The sequence below is a fragment of the Spinacia oleracea genome, chromosome 4, assembly GCF_020520425.1.
Source record: "Spinacia oleracea cultivar Varoflay chromosome 4, BTI_SOV_V1, whole genome shotgun sequence".
Taxonomy (NCBI): domain Eukaryota; kingdom Viridiplantae; phylum Streptophyta; class Magnoliopsida; order Caryophyllales; family Amaranthaceae; genus Spinacia; species Spinacia oleracea.
The window spans coordinates 174,144,402-174,167,378 of record NC_079490.1 but is presented as its reverse complement, the minus strand read 5'-3'; the positions used below and the strand labels follow the sequence as shown (position 1 = coordinate 174,167,378).

At 37.7% G+C, this 22,977-nt stretch overlaps 2 protein-coding genes across 2 annotated transcripts; both read right to left on the bottom strand.

The window, feature by feature from the left end:
• Window positions 1–714, bottom strand: LOC110786471 (uncharacterized). The gene has a single exon (XM_021991028.1). It carries the CDS (start codon window positions 712–714, stop codon window positions 1–3), a length of 714 nt encoding a protein of 237 aa, XP_021846720.1.
• A 10,392-nt stretch (window positions 715–11,106) lies between these two features.
• On the bottom strand, window positions 11,107–11,786 carry LOC130472181 (uncharacterized). Its single transcript, XM_056842669.1, has 2 exons — window positions 11,666–11,786; window positions 11,107–11,435 (listed from the first exon to the last, which is right to left on the bottom strand). Exons 1-2 carry the CDS (start codon window positions 11,784–11,786, stop codon window positions 11,107–11,109), a joined length of 450 nt encoding a protein of 149 aa, XP_056698647.1.
• Between the last annotated feature and the right edge of the window lie 11,191 nt (window positions 11,787–22,977).

Genomic DNA, 22,977 nt, shown 5'->3' with positions numbered 1-22,977 from the left:
TTAGACCGAGTTAAGTTGCTTGCATAACTCGAAATAAGTGGAGTAAATCAAGCGATCTTTAGCACCAGTACGATGAACCTTAGTATGCTTACAGAAATACTTAAGTTGTGCCAAAGTACAACAACCAATAAATTCACCCAAAAACAAGAACAACCAATTAACAGACCTCTTCTTCTCCGCAATAACAGGCTTACAACAAATAACTTCGGCGCAGGAACCACACGCAACCATTCTAGGATGCTTCCACCTTTCCGGCGCGCGGTTGTGCATATCGTATTCCTCCCTCTGGATGAAATTACGAACTGCTAGAAACTTCTCCTGGAGGTTAAAGTTTAGGGTGTTAACTTCCCCACACTTTGTGCATCTCACTTCACCGGAGATTGTGTTTATCCCATTAGCGACTAAGTAAGTCATGGAATGGACTGTGGCACGTCGGTCCGTTGCCCATGGGTACGGGGGTGGGACTGTTTCGCTCTTCGCTTCAGCGTTGCGGCGGCGGCGGCGGCGGACTGGAGAGGCTGGATCAGCGGCAGGGGGGTTGGGGTTGGGGTTGGGGTTGGCAGTAGTGGGGTTATTGTGTGCAGGAAGGGCGAGAGAAAGATCCAAGTGATGATCATCATTATCATCATGTTGTTGTTCTCCTGGGTTTCTACTACTGCTTGCGACATTGACATTCTTCCTCTTTCGGTTTGTTTCTTGGTTTTGGTTATCCATGATTGGAATGCGGCGGGGGTTTTTTACGGAATGTTGGATTTGGTTGGAGAATGTTGGTTGATTGTAGGAATTAAGGAAACCGGATTCCTTAATTTATAGGATTTGTGAAATGTCAGTTATTCACTATCTAACCGTTAATCAGTTATTTCCCCCACTTTTGTCCATATCCTTTCTTTATCATGAATACAGTTACCACGGTAGTATTTATTTTATTTTTTAACAAATACTCCGTATTATCTATTATCCAAATTCACAATGTTTTTAAAATTTTCAAAAAAATTACGGATGTCAAAGTATATTAAACTGAAACATATTTAAGAAACCCTTCCAAAAAAAAAAAAAAAAAAAGAAATAGAGGGAGTTTACCGGTAATTTTTTTTTTGGTAAGTACAAATCGTATTATTTCGTCCAAAAAAAAAAAACAAATCCAACTTCCATATATGGATCGAAAGTTATTAAATTATTTAATTATATCTCTCCCTCTTATTATGGTAGTCACTCCTAATTATATTAATGTTTTACTCTCTTATGGACCGCACAAATACTTACACTATCTTTTCTTACAATACCGGAGTAAGCAATTTAGTTAATATTAAATTTTCCATAAAAAAACTATCAACCCTCACCCCTCTTGTACACTGTTTTATGTTCAAATCAACAGAGGGAGTAATCCACTAAGTACTACTACCTCCGTTTCACAATGATGTTCCAATTTCTTTTTTCACGTTTGCCAACGCACGTTTTGTATCGTATTTATCTATAGTTACACAATATTAAAAATTATAATTTTTTGATATTCTTAAAGTGTTCATGTAGACGAATCAGATAAGATCCCACATGAATATGTTTTTTCTAATATGGTGGAAATAATTTAGAAGATTCTCTTCTATTGTGAATAGTGTCAAAAACCTCAATTGGAACATCATTATGGAACGGAGGGAGTATGTATTACTTATACCGGTCGACGCTTATAAAGAGAATGATTTAGTCCATGTTAATTTAGATTTTAGAATTCCTTTGTGGTTTATTCTACAATTCCTCTTTGATTTATTCTACAATTATGAAAATGATCAATTTGATTAATCGAATATCCTCTGTTACCGAAAGCCAAAATTGCTTAATTATAAGATCTTTTATTTTAGTTGATTTGTAACATGTACGTTATACATGTAAGATTGTGATTTTTTAGTGGCCATCCTAGTTATTGTTATGTTAATCGGTTTGACGTTGTACTTTATAACCTTTTTTTTTTAATGAATGTTCGTAGTACGTAGTATTTAACTAGTATAATACCCGTATGATGATCGATTTATGATAATGAATATTAAATTTGCATATCTAAACTTTTATTAAACTATAACTATAGACAATTATCAACAAAATAGAGTTTATTGATAATTTTCTTATTAAAACTGATGATGGATGGATTTGTTACTACCCATTTGGTGTCTTATTTGTTTAATAAATAAATTCAAAAAATAAAATAAAGGTACATAGATAAATTTATGTTCTTCCCCTTTCATAACCATGTCAAACATTGATTTATTCTCATCCACTCTTTACTTCGAAAGTCATACCCTCTTAATACTCCTCTATCATCTACGGAGTACATCATTACCCAATCATTTAACACCTAACCCCACCATATACCTTATTCAGCTAGAGTAAACTTCGAAGCGGGATGGGCTGATCCCTCAACACATGTACCTGCCTAAAATTCACATTGATTTCCTTTATTTAATATTATTATATAGATGCAAAAGTGCAATGCATCAAACAGTGTTGAACTTCTAAGTTTAGAGCTATGTTTGAGAGAGAAGAAGATGATTTTATTAATTCCAGAATTCTGGTAATGTTTGTTACATTATACAGCAGCAATACACATCTTCTTATATACTAGTGTGCTAGTTTCTAAGATAACAAACACAGCAGTGAGTTAGTTATAACTAACTCTTAGAATCTGTAACAAACTATTTACACATCAGCAATCTGTAACAAACTATTTACACATCAGCAATCTGTGCATTGTTATCCTCAAGTGTCAGCAAGCAGTTCAGTAGTGCAGTGAATAGCTGAGCTTTGTTGTCAGTTTGATCTTTGATCTGATCTTCTGCTTTGATCTGATCTTCTGCTGCTTGTACTCCAATAGCCCCCCTCAAGCTAGGTGGTGGTTCAAGTTGAAGCATACCTAGCTTGGAGATTAGTTCAGAATGTTGAGGGTAGGATAATACTTTTGTGAGCATATCAGCTAACTGGTCAGCAGTGGGAACATAAGTGAGATCAATCAACCCTTCTAACACCTTGTCTCTGGTAAAATGGCAATCCAATTCAATGTGCTTTGTGCGCTCATGATGAACTGGATTCTTTGCAATATGTATTGCTGATTGATTATCACATCTCAACTGAACAGGTTGGAGATCAGACACACCCATTTCCTTCAATAATCTGACCAACCAGGTGATCTCTGAAGCTGCAGCTGCCATGGCTCTATACTCAGCTTCAGAAGAAGATCTGGAAATGGTACTTTGTTTCTTGGATTTCCAAGAGATAGGACTGGTTCCAAGAAGCATAACATAGCCAGTAACAGATCTTCTAGTATCAGGGCATGCAGCCCAGTCAGAATCACAGTAAGCCCTTAAAACCAACTGTGAAGAGGATTGAATGTAGATACCTTGACCAATTGAGTGTGCTACATATCTGAGAAGATGAGTCAAGGCATTGAAATGGGATAGTTTAGGTGATTGCATAAATTGGCTTAAGGTTTGCACTGCAAAAGATAGATCAGGTCGAGTATGAGTAAGAAAGTTCAGTTTGCCAACTAGGCATCTGTATTGAGTAGGATCAGTATAGGGTTCATCTGAAGAATTTGTGAGTTTGAGTTTAACAGGAAGAGGTGTTTTAGCAGATTTTGATACATCTAGACCACAGTCAGCCAGCAGCTCTCTAGTAAACTTAGATTGAGTGAGAAAAACTCCATTTTCAACTCTGGAAATCTCAATACCAAGGAAGTAACTCAGTTCACCCAAGTCTTTGATGCTGAATTTGTTATGCAAATGAGACTTGAGGGCAACAATTTCTGAGTGATTTGGACCAGTAATCAATATGTCATCCACATATACTGCAACTAGGGTATGTGTTTGGTTTTGTGTTTTAATGAAAAGGGAGTAATCATTCTTGGATTGAATGAAACCAAGATGAAGTAATTCTGAAGTTAGCTTAGCAAACCATTGTCTGCTGGCTTGTTTTAAGCCATAAAGGGACTTTTTGAGCCTGCATACTTTGTTTTCTGGATTAGGAACCCCATCAGGAACTTTCATGTATACTTCCTCTGTCAAGTCACCATGGAGAAAGGCATTGTTGATGTCTAGTTGGTAGATAGTCCAGCCTTTAGTAACAGCAAGTGCAATCAGACATCTGACAGTGGCCATTTTGACAACTGGTGAGAAAGTTTCTTCATAGTCTACTCCATATTTCTGAGTAAATCCCTTAGCCACAAGCCTTGCTTTAAACCTCTCAATAGACCCATCTTTCTTCAATTTCACCCTAAAAACCCATTTGCACCCAATGGCCTTTTTTCCTTTAGGAAGAACACAAATTTCCCAAGTCTGGTTAGAATTGAGAGCATCTAACTCTTTGTCCATTGCTGTTACCCAATCTGCAGACTGACTTGCTTCAAAAAAGTTGACAGGTTCAGTGACTTTGGTTGCTTGGGTGGCTAAAGCTTTGTGAAAGAGTGGTAGATCATTGTAACTGATAATGTTACACCAACCAAGATGAGACACTGTACACACATAATCATCCAACCAAGTTGGAGGTTTATGTGATCTGTTGGATTGTCTGAGTGGTGGATTTGGTTCAGTAGCAATGGTTTCTGGAGGTGGTTGAGGTTCAAGAGTTTCAATAGGTTCAGGTTCAGGATCTGTGTTTAAGATAGGTGTTTGTGGTTCAGGGTCTGTGTTTAAGATAGGTGTTTGTGGAGTGGGTGTTGCTGTATTAAAAACATCAGGAATATCAAAATCAGTTTGTAAATCAAATGGTGTATGAATATGAAGAAATATTGGGCTTGTGTTTGTATGTTGTGTGGCTGAAATATGGAATGGTAGGTGTTTTTCATGAAAGAGTACATCTCTGGAAATTATTATTTGTTTGGTTTCCAAATTCAACATTTTGTAACCCTTTTGGTCAGGTGGATACCCAACTAAAACACAAGGTACAGACCTTGGATCAAACTTTGATCTATGAGCTTTTATTGTTGAAACATAACCAAGGCATCCATAAACCCTTAAATGATTCAGGTCAACCTGAGAATGATTCAACTTTTCATAAGGAATTTCAAAGTTGATACTGGAAAGGGGCATTCTGTTGATGAGGTGAGTAGCAGTGAGTAAACACTCTCCCCAAAATCTAACTGGAAGTCTAGATTGAAAAAACAAAGCCCTAGCAGTTTCCAGAAGATGCCTATGTTTTCTCTCCACTACTCCATTTTGCTGTGGAGTATCTGTGCAACTTCTCTGATGCTTAATGCCAAACTGATGATATAATGACAGGATTCTACCTTCACAAAGTTCTTTGGCATTGTCTGTTCTAAAACATTTCACTCTTGATCCATACTGAGTTTGAGCAAAATTTAGAAAATTAGACAAAATATCAACAGAATCAGACTTATTTTTCATCAAAAATGTCCATGTATTCCTTGAAAAATCATCTACAATTGTAAGAAAGAATGTACAATTGTCATGAGTTTTTACTCTATATGGACCCCATACATCAATATGAAGAAGTTCAAAGCATTGCTGAGTTTTGGTTTGACTAACAGGAAATGGCTGTCTACATTGTTTTGCCCTAGGACAGATTTGACAAAAACTGTCACAATTCCTACCAACAGATGGCAAAGACTTATTCACTAAATGTAGTTTATCAAAAGGCAAGTGACCTAATCTTAAATGCCACAATTTGATGTCCTCACTGACTGTAATCAATACTTCTGAACTTGATTTGTTGTTCTCCAGTCTTTCAGTTTCCAAATCACCCTCAATCACAGCATACAAACCAGAATCTATCTTACCAAGAACCACTGAAGTTTTCTGAGAATGTTCCTGAATCAAGCACTTATCATGAGTAAAAATAATATCACATGACAAATCTTTGCACATCTTATGAGTGGAAATGAGATTAAAGTGACAACTAGGCACATGCAAAACATTCTTGAGCACAATATCTTTCCCAATTTTAACATCACCTATGTGTTTGACTTCAACCTTCTTACCATCAGCTACAGTGATAGTTTTAACATCCTTTTTGAACTCAGAATAAGTAAGAAATAGATTCAGATTGGAACAAATATGGTCAGTAGCTCCACTGTCAACTATCCACCTTGTATTAAAAGATGTAATAAGACATGTACCTGCCACATTAGCTGTGTGTTCAGATTGCTCTTGTTTGTTGATCAAACTCATGAACTGCTGATACTGCTCTTCAGAAATATGAGTGACATTTTCATCAGCTGGTGTATCATCTGAACCATGGAGAACTCCTGCAAATCTTTTTCCTCTGTGACCAGGAGGATACCCATGTAACCTCCAACACTTTTCCATGGAATGTCCTGCCATGTTACAATGGTTGCAGAAGAAAGAATTCCCAACTCTCTTATTTGATACTGCAAATTTACTATTTCCAGGACCTTGCAATATCTTTGGTTGAAAAACTCTATTGGTATTGTTGTTATAGTAAGTTTGCCTTCTGTCATCAGCAATAGCAAAAGCCATAGGTTTCACTTCTTGATCATCAGACATTTTTTGTTGTTTTTCATCTTGAATAAGCAATCTGTAAGCAGTAGCAATGCTTGGTAATGGTGTCATCATCAAGATATTGGTTCTTACTTGAGAATGTTTCTTATGTAGCTTCATTAACAGCTGAATCAGCCTCTCTTCTTCCTTGTCTTGCATAAACTTCTGGGTGACATTGCAGGAACAACCAGTGCAGACACAAACTGGGACAGACTTAGCACTATTCAACTCATCCCAAATCATTTTTATCTTGGTAAAGAAATCTGTAATGCTGCTTTCACCCTGTGAAACTTCACTCAAATTTTGTTGCAGACCATAAAATTGTGGCCCTGATGTTACTGAGAATCTTTCTTCAAGATCTTTCCAGATTTCTCTTGCTGTTGAGAGGAACACTACACTCTTGGCAATTGTAGGACTTAGTGATCTGAGTAAGTATGCCATTACCATGCTATTACACCTATCCCAAGCTTGATAATCAGCATGATTAATAGCTGGTTTTGGCAAAGAACCATCAATAAATCGAACTTTGTTTTTGACTGCAAAAGCCAGTAGAATACCTCTTTTCCACTCTGCATATCCTTCTCCATCAAACTTGTCAGATACAACTGCTGCATAAGGGTTTTCAGATGTGTGTATGTAGTATACACTATTGGGATCTTGCATTGCTTCTGTTGCCATTTTGATTTAAGAAAAGAAACCAGAAAAGAAAACTTTAGCTAAATTGAGGTTTTGAATTTGATTCTCAGATTTTCTTTGAACTTGGATGAGAGTTTGGATTGCTGCTTTCTGATTTGTTTTTCAGCAATTTTGATGAAATGCGGAACAAGAAGATTGGACAGGAACTATGCCTGCTCTGATACCATGTTGAACTTCTAAGTTTAGAGCTATGTTTGAGAGAGAAGAAGATGATTTTATTAATTCCAGAATTCTGGTAATGTTTGTTACATTATACAGCAGCAATACACATCTTCTTATATACTAGTGTGCTAGTTTCTAAGATAACAAACACAGCAGTGAGTTAGTTATAACTAACTCTTAGAATCTGTAACAAACTATTTACACATCAGCAATCTGTAACAAACTATTTACACATCAGCAATCTGTGCATTGTTATCCTCAAGTGTCAGCAAGCAGTTCAGTAGTGCAGTGAATAGCTGAGCTTTGTTGTCAGTTTGATCTTTGATCTGATCTTCTGCTTTGATCTGATCTTCTGCTGCTTGTACTCCAATAAACAGGAAATACAAGCAACTCGCCAAAGATCAATACTTTCTTATGGGCCCTTCTATGTAGCTCCATCTTCCATTTTTGCTACAACATTCGCGATTTACTGCATGCCACAAAACAAAACAATTCAAACAAATTAAATGTCAATGCAATTTATTTATCCAGCAATCCGGTTCAACACCAGCACGTGTACGAATTATGTCGAGATAGACACCAACCACGAAACATGTCTAGATAGATATCCAACTTTATTTGAGAAAAAATTGCATACGTTGAATAAGATTCTAATCTTACATGTTCCTACTCGCACTACAAGAATTTGTATCTTTAACGACAACCTAATTATAACGGGTCAAAAATCTCGTCGTAAAAGCCTTTTGCGACGGGGCTAACAACCAAACAACGATGGAAACACCCGTCGCAAATGTCTTTTACGACGGATTAACGACGGGATTTTCTATTAATGACACCCCCTTTTATGACGGGTTCGCGACAGAAAATCCCGTCGTTAATTAATCAACGATTATTAGCCTTTCGCGACGGAATTACCCGTCGTTAATGGTACAATTTCTTGTAGTGTCGGTCTCATTTTGGCTGGATATTCATAAAAGGCATACCGGCCGTGACAAATATAAGTATACAATCTCCCCCCTACTAATACGGGGGCTAAGATAGAGAATTTAAATTTTAAGGATATACTATCTCCATTTTAAAATGAACTTTACGGTTATTATTTGCACAAATATTAAGATAACGTAGAAAAAGTGTGTAAACATGTGGTAGATATAATAAAATATGGATAAAGTATGATAGATGGGTAAAAAGATGAGTAAGTGTAAGAAAAAAATGAATAAAGTAAGAAAAGTAAATGGAAATTAACTTGTAGATGTTGTGGGTAAGAGGGGGTAAGATAATAAATTTTATCCAAAAGTAGATAAAGCAAAGTGTAAAGAACATTATGAAACGGACTAAAACGAAAAGTGTAAAGATCATTTTGAACGGAGGTAGTAAATTGTAAATTATAGTTGCATTAGGTTTTCCAATACGATAAGCTAGGACTAATTAATCTAGAGACTTCACCCAATCTAGGACGTAGCACAAGGGAGTTTACACAATCTAACACATTTATTTTCACGCGGTGTTTTAACTTAGAATGGTATTTTGCAGTTTCACTAGCAACCTGACTAGGGACTTGTGTTTAGGGGTGTTCATTACCGGGTGTTCATTGCGGGTAGTAAAAAAGTCGGCCCATGACCCGACCCGGGAAAACCGGGTACCGTACCCGGTTTTCCCGGGTCGGGTCATGGGTACCCGGATTTCTTACTCCGTACATAATATTTCATTACTTCTTCGGTTCTTAGGTACCCAAATTCGTATTTATCAAATTATACAAAGAAATTTGTTGGCAAAATTGTACTTAATAAATTGCACATATCTAATAAATTGTAAAATTGTACTTAATAAATTGCACTGATATGATCGCAAAATTGTACTTAATAAATTGTAGAGATCTAGAAAGTATCAAACTAAAATGGGTATTATACCAAGAACTTGATTGAACCAGAGTACCCCCAAATTAATAACACCTTTTAAGTAATTATTACAGCAAAGCAAATCAAAATCATCAAAAAGCTTTTAAAAGTAAGCTTCATGTCAAAATACAGCATATGAGAAAATGGAGATGGATGGGGATGGAAAGAGAGGTTAAGAATTATAGTGACTGAGGTCTGAGGATCTTGTTGGGGAATTTCTGCATCAACGACTCATTTGTTCCTTGTAAGCTATCATGCATATCGGCTACAATGGAAGAATCATCCAAGAGAAGGAGAGAGAAAGAGATGTTGTCTGTGAGTGGGAGCGAGAAAAATGTGCGGTTGGGTGCAAAATAAATTACCAAAGTCCACCAAATTACCCTACCCTGTATATAATACTCTATCTTACCAGGTATCCGGGTACCCGCATATTAAAAAAAACGGCCCATGACCCGACCCGGTTTTCTGTTTTTTTACCGGGTCGGGTACCCAGCCCGTTAATTTTACAAAAATCAGCTTATTACCCGGTTAATTTTTACCGGGTCAACGGGTCGGGTAATACGGGTCGGGTATTTTTGAACACCCCTACTTGTGTTATACAATATCAATTCGTGGACTATGGACAATGGTGCACAATAAGCATGTTGCACCAAAAAAAACATATGTGTACGAACAAAAGAACATGCGATATATTATTTTACTTTTTTTTGTTATAAAATAAAATAAAATAATTTTACTTTGTATTAAAAATATAAATAACAATTGTATGCATTTTATTTACTTAAGGTAATGTTCTTTAAGCTATGTACTTGCGTTTTCACGGTTTACCATGCTCACTGTGCACCATAGTTATGGATTTTAATTTGGTCTTTACTTAACAAATCTTTATTGTATATGCTAACTCTTGATGACTGAATGTCCTCTTAATTTCAGTTATGCCCTTAATAATGTGTCAAAACAACAACAACAACAGCAGCAGCAGCAGCAGCAACAGCAGCAGCAACAGCAACAACAACAACAACAACAACAACAACAACAACAACAACAACAACAACAACAAAGTCTTAGTCCCAAAATGATTTGGGGCCGGCTAGCATGAATCGTCATAGGACATCGTCAATGTTACCAATCAAACAAGAAAGGAACGAAAAGTTAAAAGTATAAACAAGGAAGAGGAGGAAAGTGAAAGTAATGAAAAGAAAATAAGAGGTATATATATATATATTTACAGAAAAAATATTATAAGGGATAACAAAAAAAAAGTAAAGTTTAAAACAAGAAAAATAAGTACAATAAGTACAATAAGTACATTTGAAAATAGCATATAAAGTGAGTTTTGAAAAAATAAAAAATAAAAAATAAATTTGCAAAACGCAAGGAGCAAACTAAGAGAGTCGAAATGGAAGATGTATAAGTCAAATAACGTCATCAACGTATATTCTCTCGCTCCACTCTGTTCTATCCAACGCCATATTTTCCTCAATCCCAATTAGGCTCATAACGTGCTCAATCACCTTCCTCCAACTTTTCTTAGGTCTTCCCTTACCCCTTGCAATCCTATCACTTTGACACCCTTCCAGCCTCCTAACCGAGGCATCCCTTGATCTTCTTCTTACATGTACAAACCATCTTAAATGATTTTCCATCATCTTAAACTCAATTGGTGAAATCCCTACTTTTTTTCCTAATAATCTCATTCCTCAACCGATCATTTCTTGTATGACCACACATGTAACGTAACATGCGCATCTCCGACACGTTCATTTTATGCACGTGATAATGTTTCACTGTCCAGCATTCCGTGTCGTATAACAACGCCGGTCGAATTGTCGTGCGGTATAATTTTCCCTTCAATATTTGGGGCATGCCTGGATCACATAGGAACCCGTGACACTTTTCCACTTCAACCAGCATGCTTTGATTCTGTGAGCCACATCACCATCCAGTTCCCCATCCTTTTGGATAATAGATCCTAAATAGCGGAACATCTCAGAACCTTGAACAATTTTCCCATCTAAGGTAATCACCCCCACCTCTCTTTTTTGGGCTCCACTAAACTTACACTCCATATATTCCGTCTTGTTTCTACTCAGCCTGAAACCACGAGATTCCAAAGTTTGTCTCCATAACTCCAACTTAGTTTCCACTCCTTTGGTTGCATCAATCAACACAATATCATCTGCAAACATCATGCACTAGGGTATACCATCTTTAATTTACCTCGTCAATTTGTCCATGACTATAGTAAAAAGGAACGGGCTAAGTGCGGAACCTTGATCCACTACAATCATAATGAGGAATTCTTCACTCTTACCAACACTAGTTCGCACACTCGTGCTAACTCCATCATACGTGTTATTGATGATATCAACATACTTCCTCAAAATTCATTTCCTACTTAATTCCCACCAAAGAATTTCCCTCGATACTTTATGTATGCCTTCTCTAAATCAATGAAAACCATATGTAAATCCTTCTTCTTATCTCGATAATTCTCCAATAGTTGTCTTATAAGATGAATGCCCTCCATAGTCGATATCTCTGTTATTCCAGTAGGAACACGCACAAGAGGGGGGGGGGTGAATTGTAATTAGAACTTTGATAAAGTTTCTTGCGGAACTTAAGAAACAATCAAGAAACTGAGAATAGAGAAGACAATAACAACAATTGTGAAAACTTCTTGATACTAATCAAGAAGAGAATTCTTTTATTATGGTAATGCCTCGATTACAATAATCTCTCCAACACAAGTTCCTCTCAAACTCGTGTTCCTCACAGTAATCTACTTCGATTACAACTCCTTAACTTCTCTCTCTCAGACTTAAACTCTAAGTCTAAACAGGATAACTCTATCCTTACTAATACAAAATATAATTCGTGTTTGGATAACTCTAGATATTAATAATGCTTTTGTGTGGATATAAGGAACTTAGGAACTTTGAATTAACTAGGACACAAACTGTTTTAGAAAATCTTAGACAAAACGTTTTTAGGAAAGCAAGAACTCTCAGAATGTTTGTGTGCTTTAAACCAAAAACGATTTCCCTTTTATAGTGTTTATCCTTAGGGTTAGTTCCCTTCAAAACCTCAACTGCTAACTGCCAGCACTTTGGTCTCCACGTCCCTTGACTTGAGGAACAAGGGGAAGACCACTTCCCACGTTCAGCCATAAAGCAGTTAGTGATTTGACTCAATCAAACCCTAAAATATTTCTTTAAAACAGATTTTATTTATCTACAAAAACTTAGGAGAATTTTTAGGAAAATAAGTTTTGTTTAAATAAAATAAAACGTAAATCTATTTTATATTAAATATGCAAAACTTGTTTTTATTTATGAAAATGTTTTCCATAAAAATCGCTTCCAATAAAATAAATGGCCTAATTAAATCATAAGTTCCTTGAGTACTCTATATACCATTAGCATAATTAATATTTACATAAAATTCTAAGTACAGTGGACTACCTAGACTTCATGTCTTCCCTTTGTCTGGAACTTGCAACTCAGAAGCTTCAGACGTTCCAGCCAAGGAACATTGATGAGTTCCTCTCTAGCTAACACAGGAACTCTTGGCTATGAGTCTGTAATAGTTCTTGTGGATATTCGGAACTCTTGATATGTAACTGTGTTGCTCCTTTTGTGACTTCAAACTGGAACAGATACAACTTCCAGCTCTGAAACTCCATTGACTGTTCCAAGTGTACCTCAGGAACTTCACCAGTTTATTCAAGTTCCTATCCTAATAGAAACTTGGGCATATGCCTGTTCAAAGTCATTTAGCAACCACAATCAGGAAGTTTGCAATATGTGTGTGTCATCAACCAAAACTTAGGAACAACAATATTCCCCCTTTTTGGTGATGACAACACTTGCAAACTTTTTACAAAGAGAGTAAGTACAAACAAACAAGAACTTATACAGACTATTGTGAAACAGAACATAAAAATTGAAAAACAAAAGAGAAAGATTAGAGAGAAGAAAGAGGAGCACCCTTGGCTTACAGAGAGATTCAGAGAGATTGATTCAGGAACTGGATTGAGTGTGCCTTGGAAGTTTGCACCCATGACTTCCCCCTGTTGACATCAACAAAAAGCATAGCACGAAATATAGCCATTCCAAACACAGTGCCCCACGATCAACGTTTGGCAAGTTAAGCTAGCCTCAAAGTATTAAACTAACTCATACAATAAAGTGAAAGCAAGCAGTAATGATCAAGACTAGAAAGCATAGATATGTGTAACCCAGCAAGTCAAAATAAGATGGAACAAATACCCAAGTTTAAAAATTATACAAACCGAAAGCAAATTAAGAAGATTGTTCCATGGCAAAAGATAAAAGAAACATGGGATAGGGTGATTTAGGCTTGGGATGGGGAACCAGAACCAGCAGTTTCTTCTATCACAGTCTCCTCAAAAGATTCCAGATTGTTGATCTTGGTGAGGATTGTGGCACGAGTTGCATTGGCTTGTTCTGAGTAGTGGTGAAGATCGTTTTGGAGAGTCTTGACACTTGTAACCAATGCACCTATGTGGGCCTGCATTGAGCTAATCCTGTGATCTGTTCCCTCCTGTAGTTCCACCAGACGAGCAACTGTTGCCTTTAGCTCCAATATCTGATCATCCTTTGTGTTCCAGGCACCCCCATGATCTTGAACATGTTCCTGTTCAGATGGAACACGACGAGCTTTGGACTTTTTGGAGGATCTGGGTGTCCTTTTTCTTGGCCTAACAGTTTCAGGCAGTTCCTCTTGATTCAGTGGAACAGCATCCTCCTCTATGGGCATCTCCTTGACATCCCCTTCCTCATTTATTTCCATAAAGACAGGCCCTCTTTTCTTGTTCTCCTTCATTGCTACCCTCATGCTCTTTCTTTTTCCTACACTCTTCCTGTTCCCTCGAGGTAAAGGGACCTCTATTTGTTCGAGTTCCTCCTCCTCCTCCACTTCTTCTTTAACTGCAATTCCTTCCTGATCTTCCTCATCTTGTTTCTCTTCCTTTCCAGCCCTAATGACTTTACCCTGAACCACTTTAAGATTTAATAGATGGAGAATTTCAAGTTGAAGGATTTGGGTGGATTTTAAGGGAATCACAAAGTATGGGCTAAGGTCAACTGAGAAGCTTTTGAAGATTTCTGTAAGAAGGGAGGAGTATGGAATTTTGAATTTGGGGATACAGGTGGATAAGTGTTTGATCATGATTGCAGGAAAGTTTATGGGAATTTTCCTTTCAAGACAATACATGAGACATGCATCAAACAGACTTGCTATGTTCCTTTTCTGAGTTCGAGGAACTACACCTCTCCACACAATATTAAACAGTAATTTTTGAAGAGGTGAAAAGCAGTTGTGTGAGGTGGAGGTGGATACTTTAGAATCTCCTCCAATGGAACCAACTATATCTTTTTCATCTACATTATCTATGGTCACTGTGATTTGACCTTTGAGCCACATATCAAAACCCCTATTGGGTGTACCAAACAGCTGTTCCAGATAAGAGGCATCAAATTCGATGCGAGTTCCATTCACTTTACTTGAACATACATTATCAACACATGCAAAGTTCTTGCAGAATTCTTTCATAGCTTCAGGAATTAAGGGGGATTTGGCATAGGTACTCAACAGACTTACCCACTTTTGTTGTTCAAGGATTTCCATCAACTCTTTAAATTTCGTGGCTTCACACCATGTTGAGTTGATTGCGAACCCCTCGACCAGATTGTTTTCCTTTGCAGTGAGTTTCTTGGACCCTTTTGCTTCCCCCTGAGTTTGAGCATTCTCCTCTGTTTCCTCGATGTTTTCACCAGAAGCTTCCACTCGTCGTTTTTTGGATTTTCTTGTGGAGGATCTAGGGTTTGAGATTGGGGATTTCATTTCGATGTCAGTGTTGGTTTGTTCCCCCTGAGTGATTGCGAGCATTGGATTGTGGGATCGAAGAGGAATTGGCGATTGAATGGGTGAGGTATCCATGGGAACAGGAGATGAAGGGTTTCTCTTTCGTTTGAGGGATGTGAGATCAGTGTTGTTGCTTGTGAGAACCATGGTTGAGGTTTTTATAGGTGGAAGGAGAGGTGATGTCAGTGGAGAAGGCGTGTGAGAGAGAGAAAAGGGGGTTGCATGGATTGATTGTGGAAAGTGAAGAGTTTCTCTTATTTATTGCCAATGGAACCGTTCCAAACATTCTTTGAATATGGGTATTCGGTTTTTTAAAAAAAAAAATAAATAGATAAAAATAAAAGGAAAATGAAAAAAAATTGTGTTTGACTTTGACTTGCTTAATTTCGTATCTCTGACTTAACTAGTTTGAAAGGAACTGCTTACCTTGCTCATTTGAAGTGTGAGTGAATTTGCCACGATGGTAAGCTTCAACTATGTTTGCACACAAGATTTTGTGTTTGTAATAGTCTATATGTACCATGATTTTTGCTTTTGCCTTAGAGGAACTCCAATTTGGCAATTACCTTAGCTTGATCATTCCGAGTTCCATTCTCATTTTCTCATGTTTCTCTCTGTTCAAAGGCTTAGTTAAAATATCAGCAATTTGGTGATCAGTTTGGCAAAAATCTAATTTGATCAAACCTTTCTCAACATTATCTTTAAGGAAATGGTGTCTGATGTGGATGTGTTTGACTCGGGAATGATGAACCGGATCTTTTGAAATACAAATAGCACTAGTGTTATCACAATAGATAGGAACACAATCATAGATAATACCAAAATCTCTTAGCTGTTGTTTTATCCATAGAATTTGTGAGCAACAAGCTGCAGCAGCTACATACTCAGCTTCAGCTGTGGATAGAGCAACAGTATTCTGTTTCTTGGAACCCCAAGAAACCATGCATGGACCTAGGAACTGTACCATACCTGATGTGCTTTTTCTATTCACTAAGTCACCTGCATAATCAGCATCTGCATATCCTCTTAGCTCGAAGGATCCACTTCTTGGATAGTAAAGGCATAGGTCATCAGTTCCTTTGAGATATCTTAGTATTCTTTTCACCGCAGTTAGATGGGACTCCTTTGGATTTGATTGAAATCTTGCACATAGTCCTACACTAAAAGAAATGTCAGGTCTACTGGCTGTTAAATATAATAGAGATCCAATCATACCTCTGTATTTTGTTTGATTCACACTTTTCCCATTTGGATCAGTGTCTAATCTGGTAGCAGTTCCCATGGGAGTGTGATTTACTTTGGCTGATTCTAGCCCATATTTCTTTAGGAGTTCCTTCACATACTTTTGTTGGTGTATCATGATTCCCTCCTCGGTTTGCTTGATTTGTAAACCAAGGAAGAAGTTGAGTTCCCCCATCATACTCATTTCAAATTCACTGCTCATCAAGCTTGCAAAATCCTTGCACAAATTTTCATTAGTTGCTCCAAATAATATATCATCAACATAAATTTGAACTACTAACAAGTCAGTTCCTCTAGATTTTAAGAATAAGGTTTTGTCTATTCTACCTCTTTTAAAATCATTTTGAAGGAGGAACTTTGATAATCTCTCGTACCAAGATCTAGGGGCTTGTTTTAGTCCATAGAGAGCCTTATCTAATTTGTAAATGTGATTTGGAAATTCGGGATTTTCAAATCCAGGGGGCTGTTCCACATAAACATCTTCCTCTAAGAAACCGTTTAAGAAAGCACATTTAACATCCATTTGATAAAGTTTAAAACCCATGAAAGCAGCAAAGGCAATTAAGATTCTAATGGCTTCTAATCTAGCAACAGGTGCAAATGTTTCTTCAAAGTCAATGCCTTCCTGTTGATTATAACCTTTGACCACTAACCTTGCTTTGTTCCTTATGATTGTTGCATGTTCATCTTTCTTGTTCCGGAACACCCATTTTAGCCCTATCACCTTCTGGTGCTTTGGTTTGGGTTCCAAGTGCCATACCTTGTTTCTTTTGAATTCATTTAATTCTTCTTGCATGGCAATGATCCAGTCAGCATCTTCCAGGGCCTCAGTGTGATTTCTTGGCTCAAATATGGAGAGGAACGCGTGGAATGCGCAAAAGTTCCTTAGTTGTGACCTTGTCTGAGTTCCTTTTCTGATGTCACTCACAATGAGTTCCATTGGATGGGACTTTAGATGCTTCCAAGGTTTAGGTTGAAATTGAGCTACTGGTGTTGTGGCATTTTCGTCAGTTCCTTCTATGACCTGAGTTCCCTGTTGGGGTTCCTCTGGTGTTGTTTCTGGATCTTCTTGGTTTTCTGCTTGTTCCTCTAGTACGGGAACTTCTTGATTTTGTTGAGCAGTTCCTCTTGCTGTGTGTTTGCTTATTTGGAACTCCTCATCATTTTCTGCAGCACGAGATAAACCAATCTCGAAAAATTCTTGTTCCTGTACTATGTCAGTTTTGTTAGATTCATCAAATATTATATGTACACTTTCCTCAACACACATAGATCTTTTGTTATAAACTCTATAAGCCTTGCTATTTAAGGCATATCCTAGGAACACTGCCTCGTCGCTTCTTTCATCAAACTTCCCCAAGTTCCTTTTTCCATTGTTGTGGACAAAACATTTGCTCCCAAAGGCTCTAAAGTAAGAGATGTTGGGTTTTATACCTTTTAGTAGCTCATAGGGGGTTTTGTTTAGGATTGCTCGAATCATAACTCTATTTATAATGTAACAAGCAGTATTGACTGCTTCAGCCCAGAAGTTCCTAGGCAAGGAACTGGCTATTAGCATGGTTCTTGCCATGTCCTCTAGGGTTCTATTTTTCCTCTCAACAACTCCATTTTTTTGTGGAGTTCTGGGAGCTGAGAAATTGTGGTCCATACCTTGTTCCTTGCAGTATTCATCGAATTTGTAGTTTTCAAATTCTGTTCCATGATCTGATCTTATATGGATCAGTTGGTGACCTGTGGTTTTCTGGATTTTCTTTGAAAATGTAACAAACTCATCAAACGTTTCATCCTTGCTTGTTAGAAATATGACCCAAGTAAAGCGAGAGTAATCATCAACAATAACTAATACATATTTTTTCCCACTTCTGCTTTGAATTCTCATTGGTCCACATAAGTCCATATGGATGAGTTCCAATGGTTTTGTGGTGTTTACCAATTTCTTAGATTTAAAGGAACTTCGGACATGCTTGCCTTTTGCACATGCATCACACACTTTATCAGTTAGGAACTTGATTGAGGGGAGTCCTCGAACCAGTTCCTTTGATCTTAGTTTGTCAAGCAGCGAGAAACTAGCATGTCCAAACCTCCTGTGCCATAGTAGGGAATTTTCTTCAAGGGCACTGAGGCAGGTTAGATTGTTCCTGGGAACTGTATTGAGATCCACAGAATATGTGTTCCCTTTACGAGTTCCTTCCAAAATAACCTTCCCAGTGTTATTGTTTATGATTTGACAGTTTTCAGAAGTAAAACTTACAGAGTTTCCTTTGTCACAGAATTGAGAGATGCTTAGTAGACTGTGCATCAAACCCTCGACTAAAAATACATTTTCAATGGCGTAGGAACTCGACCTTCCAACTTTTCCAATTCCAATAATTTCTCCTTTCATGTTGTCTCCAAAGGTCACAGTTCCTCCATTGTAGGCTTCTAGTGAGAGGAATTTAGATTTGTCTCCTGTCATGTGTTTGGAACACCCGCTGTCGAGATACCACGAGCTGTTCCCCTTCACTAGAATCTGTAAAGAGATCAAAGGTTAGTTACAGGAACTCGGGTTTCCTCGAGTTCCTTTTCAACTATAACTTCAGACTTCTTAACCCATTTTTGCTTTACATAATTTATGTTTCTTTGATCCTGTTCCTTCATCTTGGAACACTCAGTACTTATGTGACTTCCACTTCCACATGAGAAGCAGACTTTTACACTAGGAAGATCCACATACTTCTTCTTATGACTATTTTTATGGTTAAAGCCCAATCCTTCTGTTCTCTTAGATTGAGCATTCTCAATCCATTTGGGAGGAACTTTAGGTGGTTGTCTCTGTGCCCTGGCCATGGATAGTTCCCTTTCCAGTTTCTCTTTTTGTTCCTTTGTGGTGATCAGATCTTTGTTTAAATTTTCTAAGTCGATGTTAAAAATTCCCATGTTGATTTCCAAGGATTTTGTAGGATCTAAACTTAAATTAAACATCTTATATTGACTGAGTTGAACTTGTAGAAGGATGTTTTCATTTCTAATTTTTTCGAATGACTCATTAATAGAGGTATTTCTATCTAGTAATTCAAAGAACCTGCCTTGGACATCAGATCTAATATTGTTCAGATAATTTATGTGGTCTTTACTGAGTTCCAAGGCTCTATCACTTTGTGCTTTTAATATACTTAGCTTTTTGTAATCATCTAGAGTTTCTAGCAACAGTTCAATTAGTTTTGACTTTGAGAGACACTGAAGAGTGGAGGAACTTACTTCTTCTGATGGAACTTGATCAGTTCCTTTTGTTCTAGCCATAAGGCAGAGATTTGCAGTTTCTTCATTTGGTTGTTCCTCATCGTCTTCTGAGTCTGTTGCTTCGCCCCATGCAGCTATCATGGCCTTTTTGAAGTTTGGTCTGTTGAAGGTAGACTTGTTAAAGCGATCTTTGACCTGTTCCTTCCCTTTTCCTCTGGTCTTGTCGTTCTCCCACAGAGGGCATTCACGAATTTGATGATCAGTTTCTCCACATTTGAAGCAACCTTGCTCAGTTTTGGAACTAGTGATTTTCTTGGCAAAGTTCCTTCCTTTCTGGTTTCCTGGTTTGAAGTTCCTATAGAGCTTTCTCATTCTTCTGACCAGCATGGCAGCCTCTTCTTCATCTGGTTCAGATTCATCGAGTTCCTCAGCCTTTAGAGCAAGTCCTCGACTTCTTGAGCTCTCGGGAACAGCAGCTCCAAGATGCAGTTCGTGTGTCATCAAGGAACCAGCAAGTTGTTCAATGTTGAACTTGGTGAAGTCCTTGGTCTCAAACAGTGCAGTGACCTTTGTTCTCCAGCGATCATCTTGTGGCATGCTTCTTAGTATTTTTCTTACCTGTTCATCTGTGGGAATGATTCTACCAAGAGAAACTAATTCATTGGTTATGTTAGTAAATCTAGTGAACATTTCTTGAATAGTTTCTTTTGGAAGCATCTCAAATCTTTCATATTTAGACATCAAAAGGTCAATTTTGGAACGCTTAACTTCATTAGTTCCTTCGTGGGTTACTTGAAGTAGTTCCCAAATCTGTTTTGCGTTCTTGCACCCCATGACTCTGTTGTGTTCATGAGGTCCAAGCCCGCAATGCAAGATTTTGACAGCCATGGCATTCATCTCATATTTATCAAAGTCTTCTTTAGAAAATTCAGACATTGGTTTAGGAACTACCTCGTTTTCAGCATTGGTCTTTGTTACCTCGAAGTCTCCAACTTCAATTACACGCCAAACTTGGTAATTTTCAGCTTTGATGAATATCTCCATTCTATTCTTCCAGTATGAGTAGAACTTGCCATTGAACATAGGTGGCCTTTGTGTCGAGTAACCTTCTTCCAGTTTCTCTTGTGAGTTCATACTTTCAGGAACTTGACTCAAACAGGGTTTCCTGTGTTTTGGTGAGTACTGGCTCTGATACCAACTGTTATTCCAGTAGGAACACGCACAAGAGGGGGGGGGGGGTGAATTGTAATTAGAACTTTGATAAAGTTTCTTGCGGAACTTAAGAAACAATCAAGAAACTGAGAATAGAGAAGACAATAACAACAATTGTGAAAACTTCTTGATACTAATCAAGAAGAGAATTCTTTTATTATGGTAATGCCTCGATTACAATAATCTCTCCAACACAAGTTCCTCTCAAACTCGTGTTCCTCACAGTAATCTACTTCGATTACAACTCCTTAACTTCTCTCTCTCAGACTTAAACTCTAAGTCTAAACAGGATAACTCTATCCTTACTAATACAAAATATAATTCGTGTTTGGATAACTCTAGATATTAATAATGCTTTTGTGTGGATATAAGGAACTTAGGAACTTTGAATTAACTAGGACACAAACTGTTTTAGAAAATCTTAGACAAAACGTTTTTAGGAAAGCAAGAACTCTCAGAATGTTTGTGTGCTTTAAACCAAAAACGATTTCCCTTTTATAGTGTTTATCCTTAGGGTTAGTTCCCTTCAAAACCTCAACTGCTAACTGCCAGCACTTTGGTCTCCACGTCCCTTGACTTGAGGAACAAGGGGAAGACCACTTCCCACGTTCAGCCATAAAGCAGTTAGTGATTTGACTCAATCAAACCCTAAAATATTTCTTTAAAACAGATTTTATTTATCTACAAAAACTTAGGAGAATTTTTAGGAAAATAAGTTTTGTTTAAATAAAATAAAACGTAAATCTATTTTATATTAAATATGCAAAACTTGTTTTTATTTATGAAAATGTTTTCCATAAAAATCGCTTCCAATAAAATAAATGGCCTAATTAAATCATAAGTTCCTTGAGTACTCTATATACCATTAGCATAATTAATATTTACATAAAATTCTAAGTACAGTGGACTACCTAGACTTCATGTCTTCCCTTTGTCTGGAACTTGCAACTCAGAAGCTTCAGACGTTCCAGCCAAGGAACATTGATGAGTTCCTCTCTAGCTAACACAGGAACTCTTGGCTATGAGTCTGTAATAGTTCTTGTGGATATTCGGAACTCTTGATATGTAACTGTGTTGCTCCTTTTGTGACTTCAAACTGGAACAGATACAACTTCCAGCTCTGAAACTCCATTGACTGTTCCAAGTGTACCTCAGGAACTTCACCAGTTTATTCAAGTTCCTATCCTAATAGAAACTTGGGCATATGCCTGTTCAAAGTCATTTAGCAACCACAATCAGGAAGTTTGCAATATGTGTGTGTCATCAACCAAAACTTAGGAACAACAATCTCGGACATAAATCTAAACTGGTTCTCCGAAATCTTCACACTTCTCCTTAATCTCTGCTCAATAATTCGCTTCAAAATTTTCATAATATGACTCATTAGTTTGATTCCTCAATAGTTGGCACAATCTTGGACGTCACCCTTGTTCTTGTACAAGGGGGTGATAGTACTTTTCCTCGATCCACTCCAATGGAATCCTATTACTTCCCCAAATCTTGTTGAAAAGAGTTGTTAACCATACAACCCCTCTCTCTCTCCAAAGCATCTTTAGACTTCGATAGGTATGCCATCGGGCCCCACTGCCCTCTTGCATCCCACCTTTTTCAATGCCACTTCGACTTCTCTCTTTTGAATTCTTTGCATAAAGTATAGGTTAACCATATCCTAGGGGATATTTGTATCTCCAATGTCGCGCCCTTGATCCCCGTTGTACAAGTTATCAAATTATAATCTCCATCTATCCTTTATTTCCTTATCTCCCACAAACTTTTTTATCAACATCTTTCACAGATTTAATTCTCCAGATAATCCTTTATTTACGTCGCGGTTGTCATTTGATCCCCGGCCACCGCCGCAGCCACCTCCGCCCCGCTTCCCCTTTCCAGAATTCCTGCCATGATTGTGCATGCTTTCCATTCGAGACACCCCCGTTCCCACCATGAGGGGGGGGGGGGTGACTGTCACAATTCTCTTCACCCACCACCATTGCCGCATTGCCTTCAAGTGTTGCACCAGCGGCCATGGTAGACTCCTCTAGGCGGAGCATCGAACAAGCAGTGGTGAATAGAGGAAGGGGATCCTTATGTTGGATTTGGGATGCGACACTCCGATATGCCTCCGGTAGCCCGTAGACCAGCCGGAGCACAAGACGGTG

What these genes read in the sequence shown, in the direction of transcription:
- LOC110786471 (XM_021991028.1), bottom strand. Translation starts at nt 714, where the DNA reads ATGGATAACCAAAACCAAGAAACAAACCGAAAGAGGAAGAATGTCAAT.
- LOC130472181 (XM_056842669.1), bottom strand. Translation starts at nt 11,786, where the DNA reads ATGGAGGGCATTCATCTTATAAGACAACTATTGGAGAATTATCGAGAT. An exon ending in GTATCGAGGGAAATTCTTTG is followed by an intron (nt 11,436 to 11,665) that starts GTGGGAATTAAG and finishes TGATGTTTGCAG; the next exon opens with ATGATATTGTGTTGATTGAT.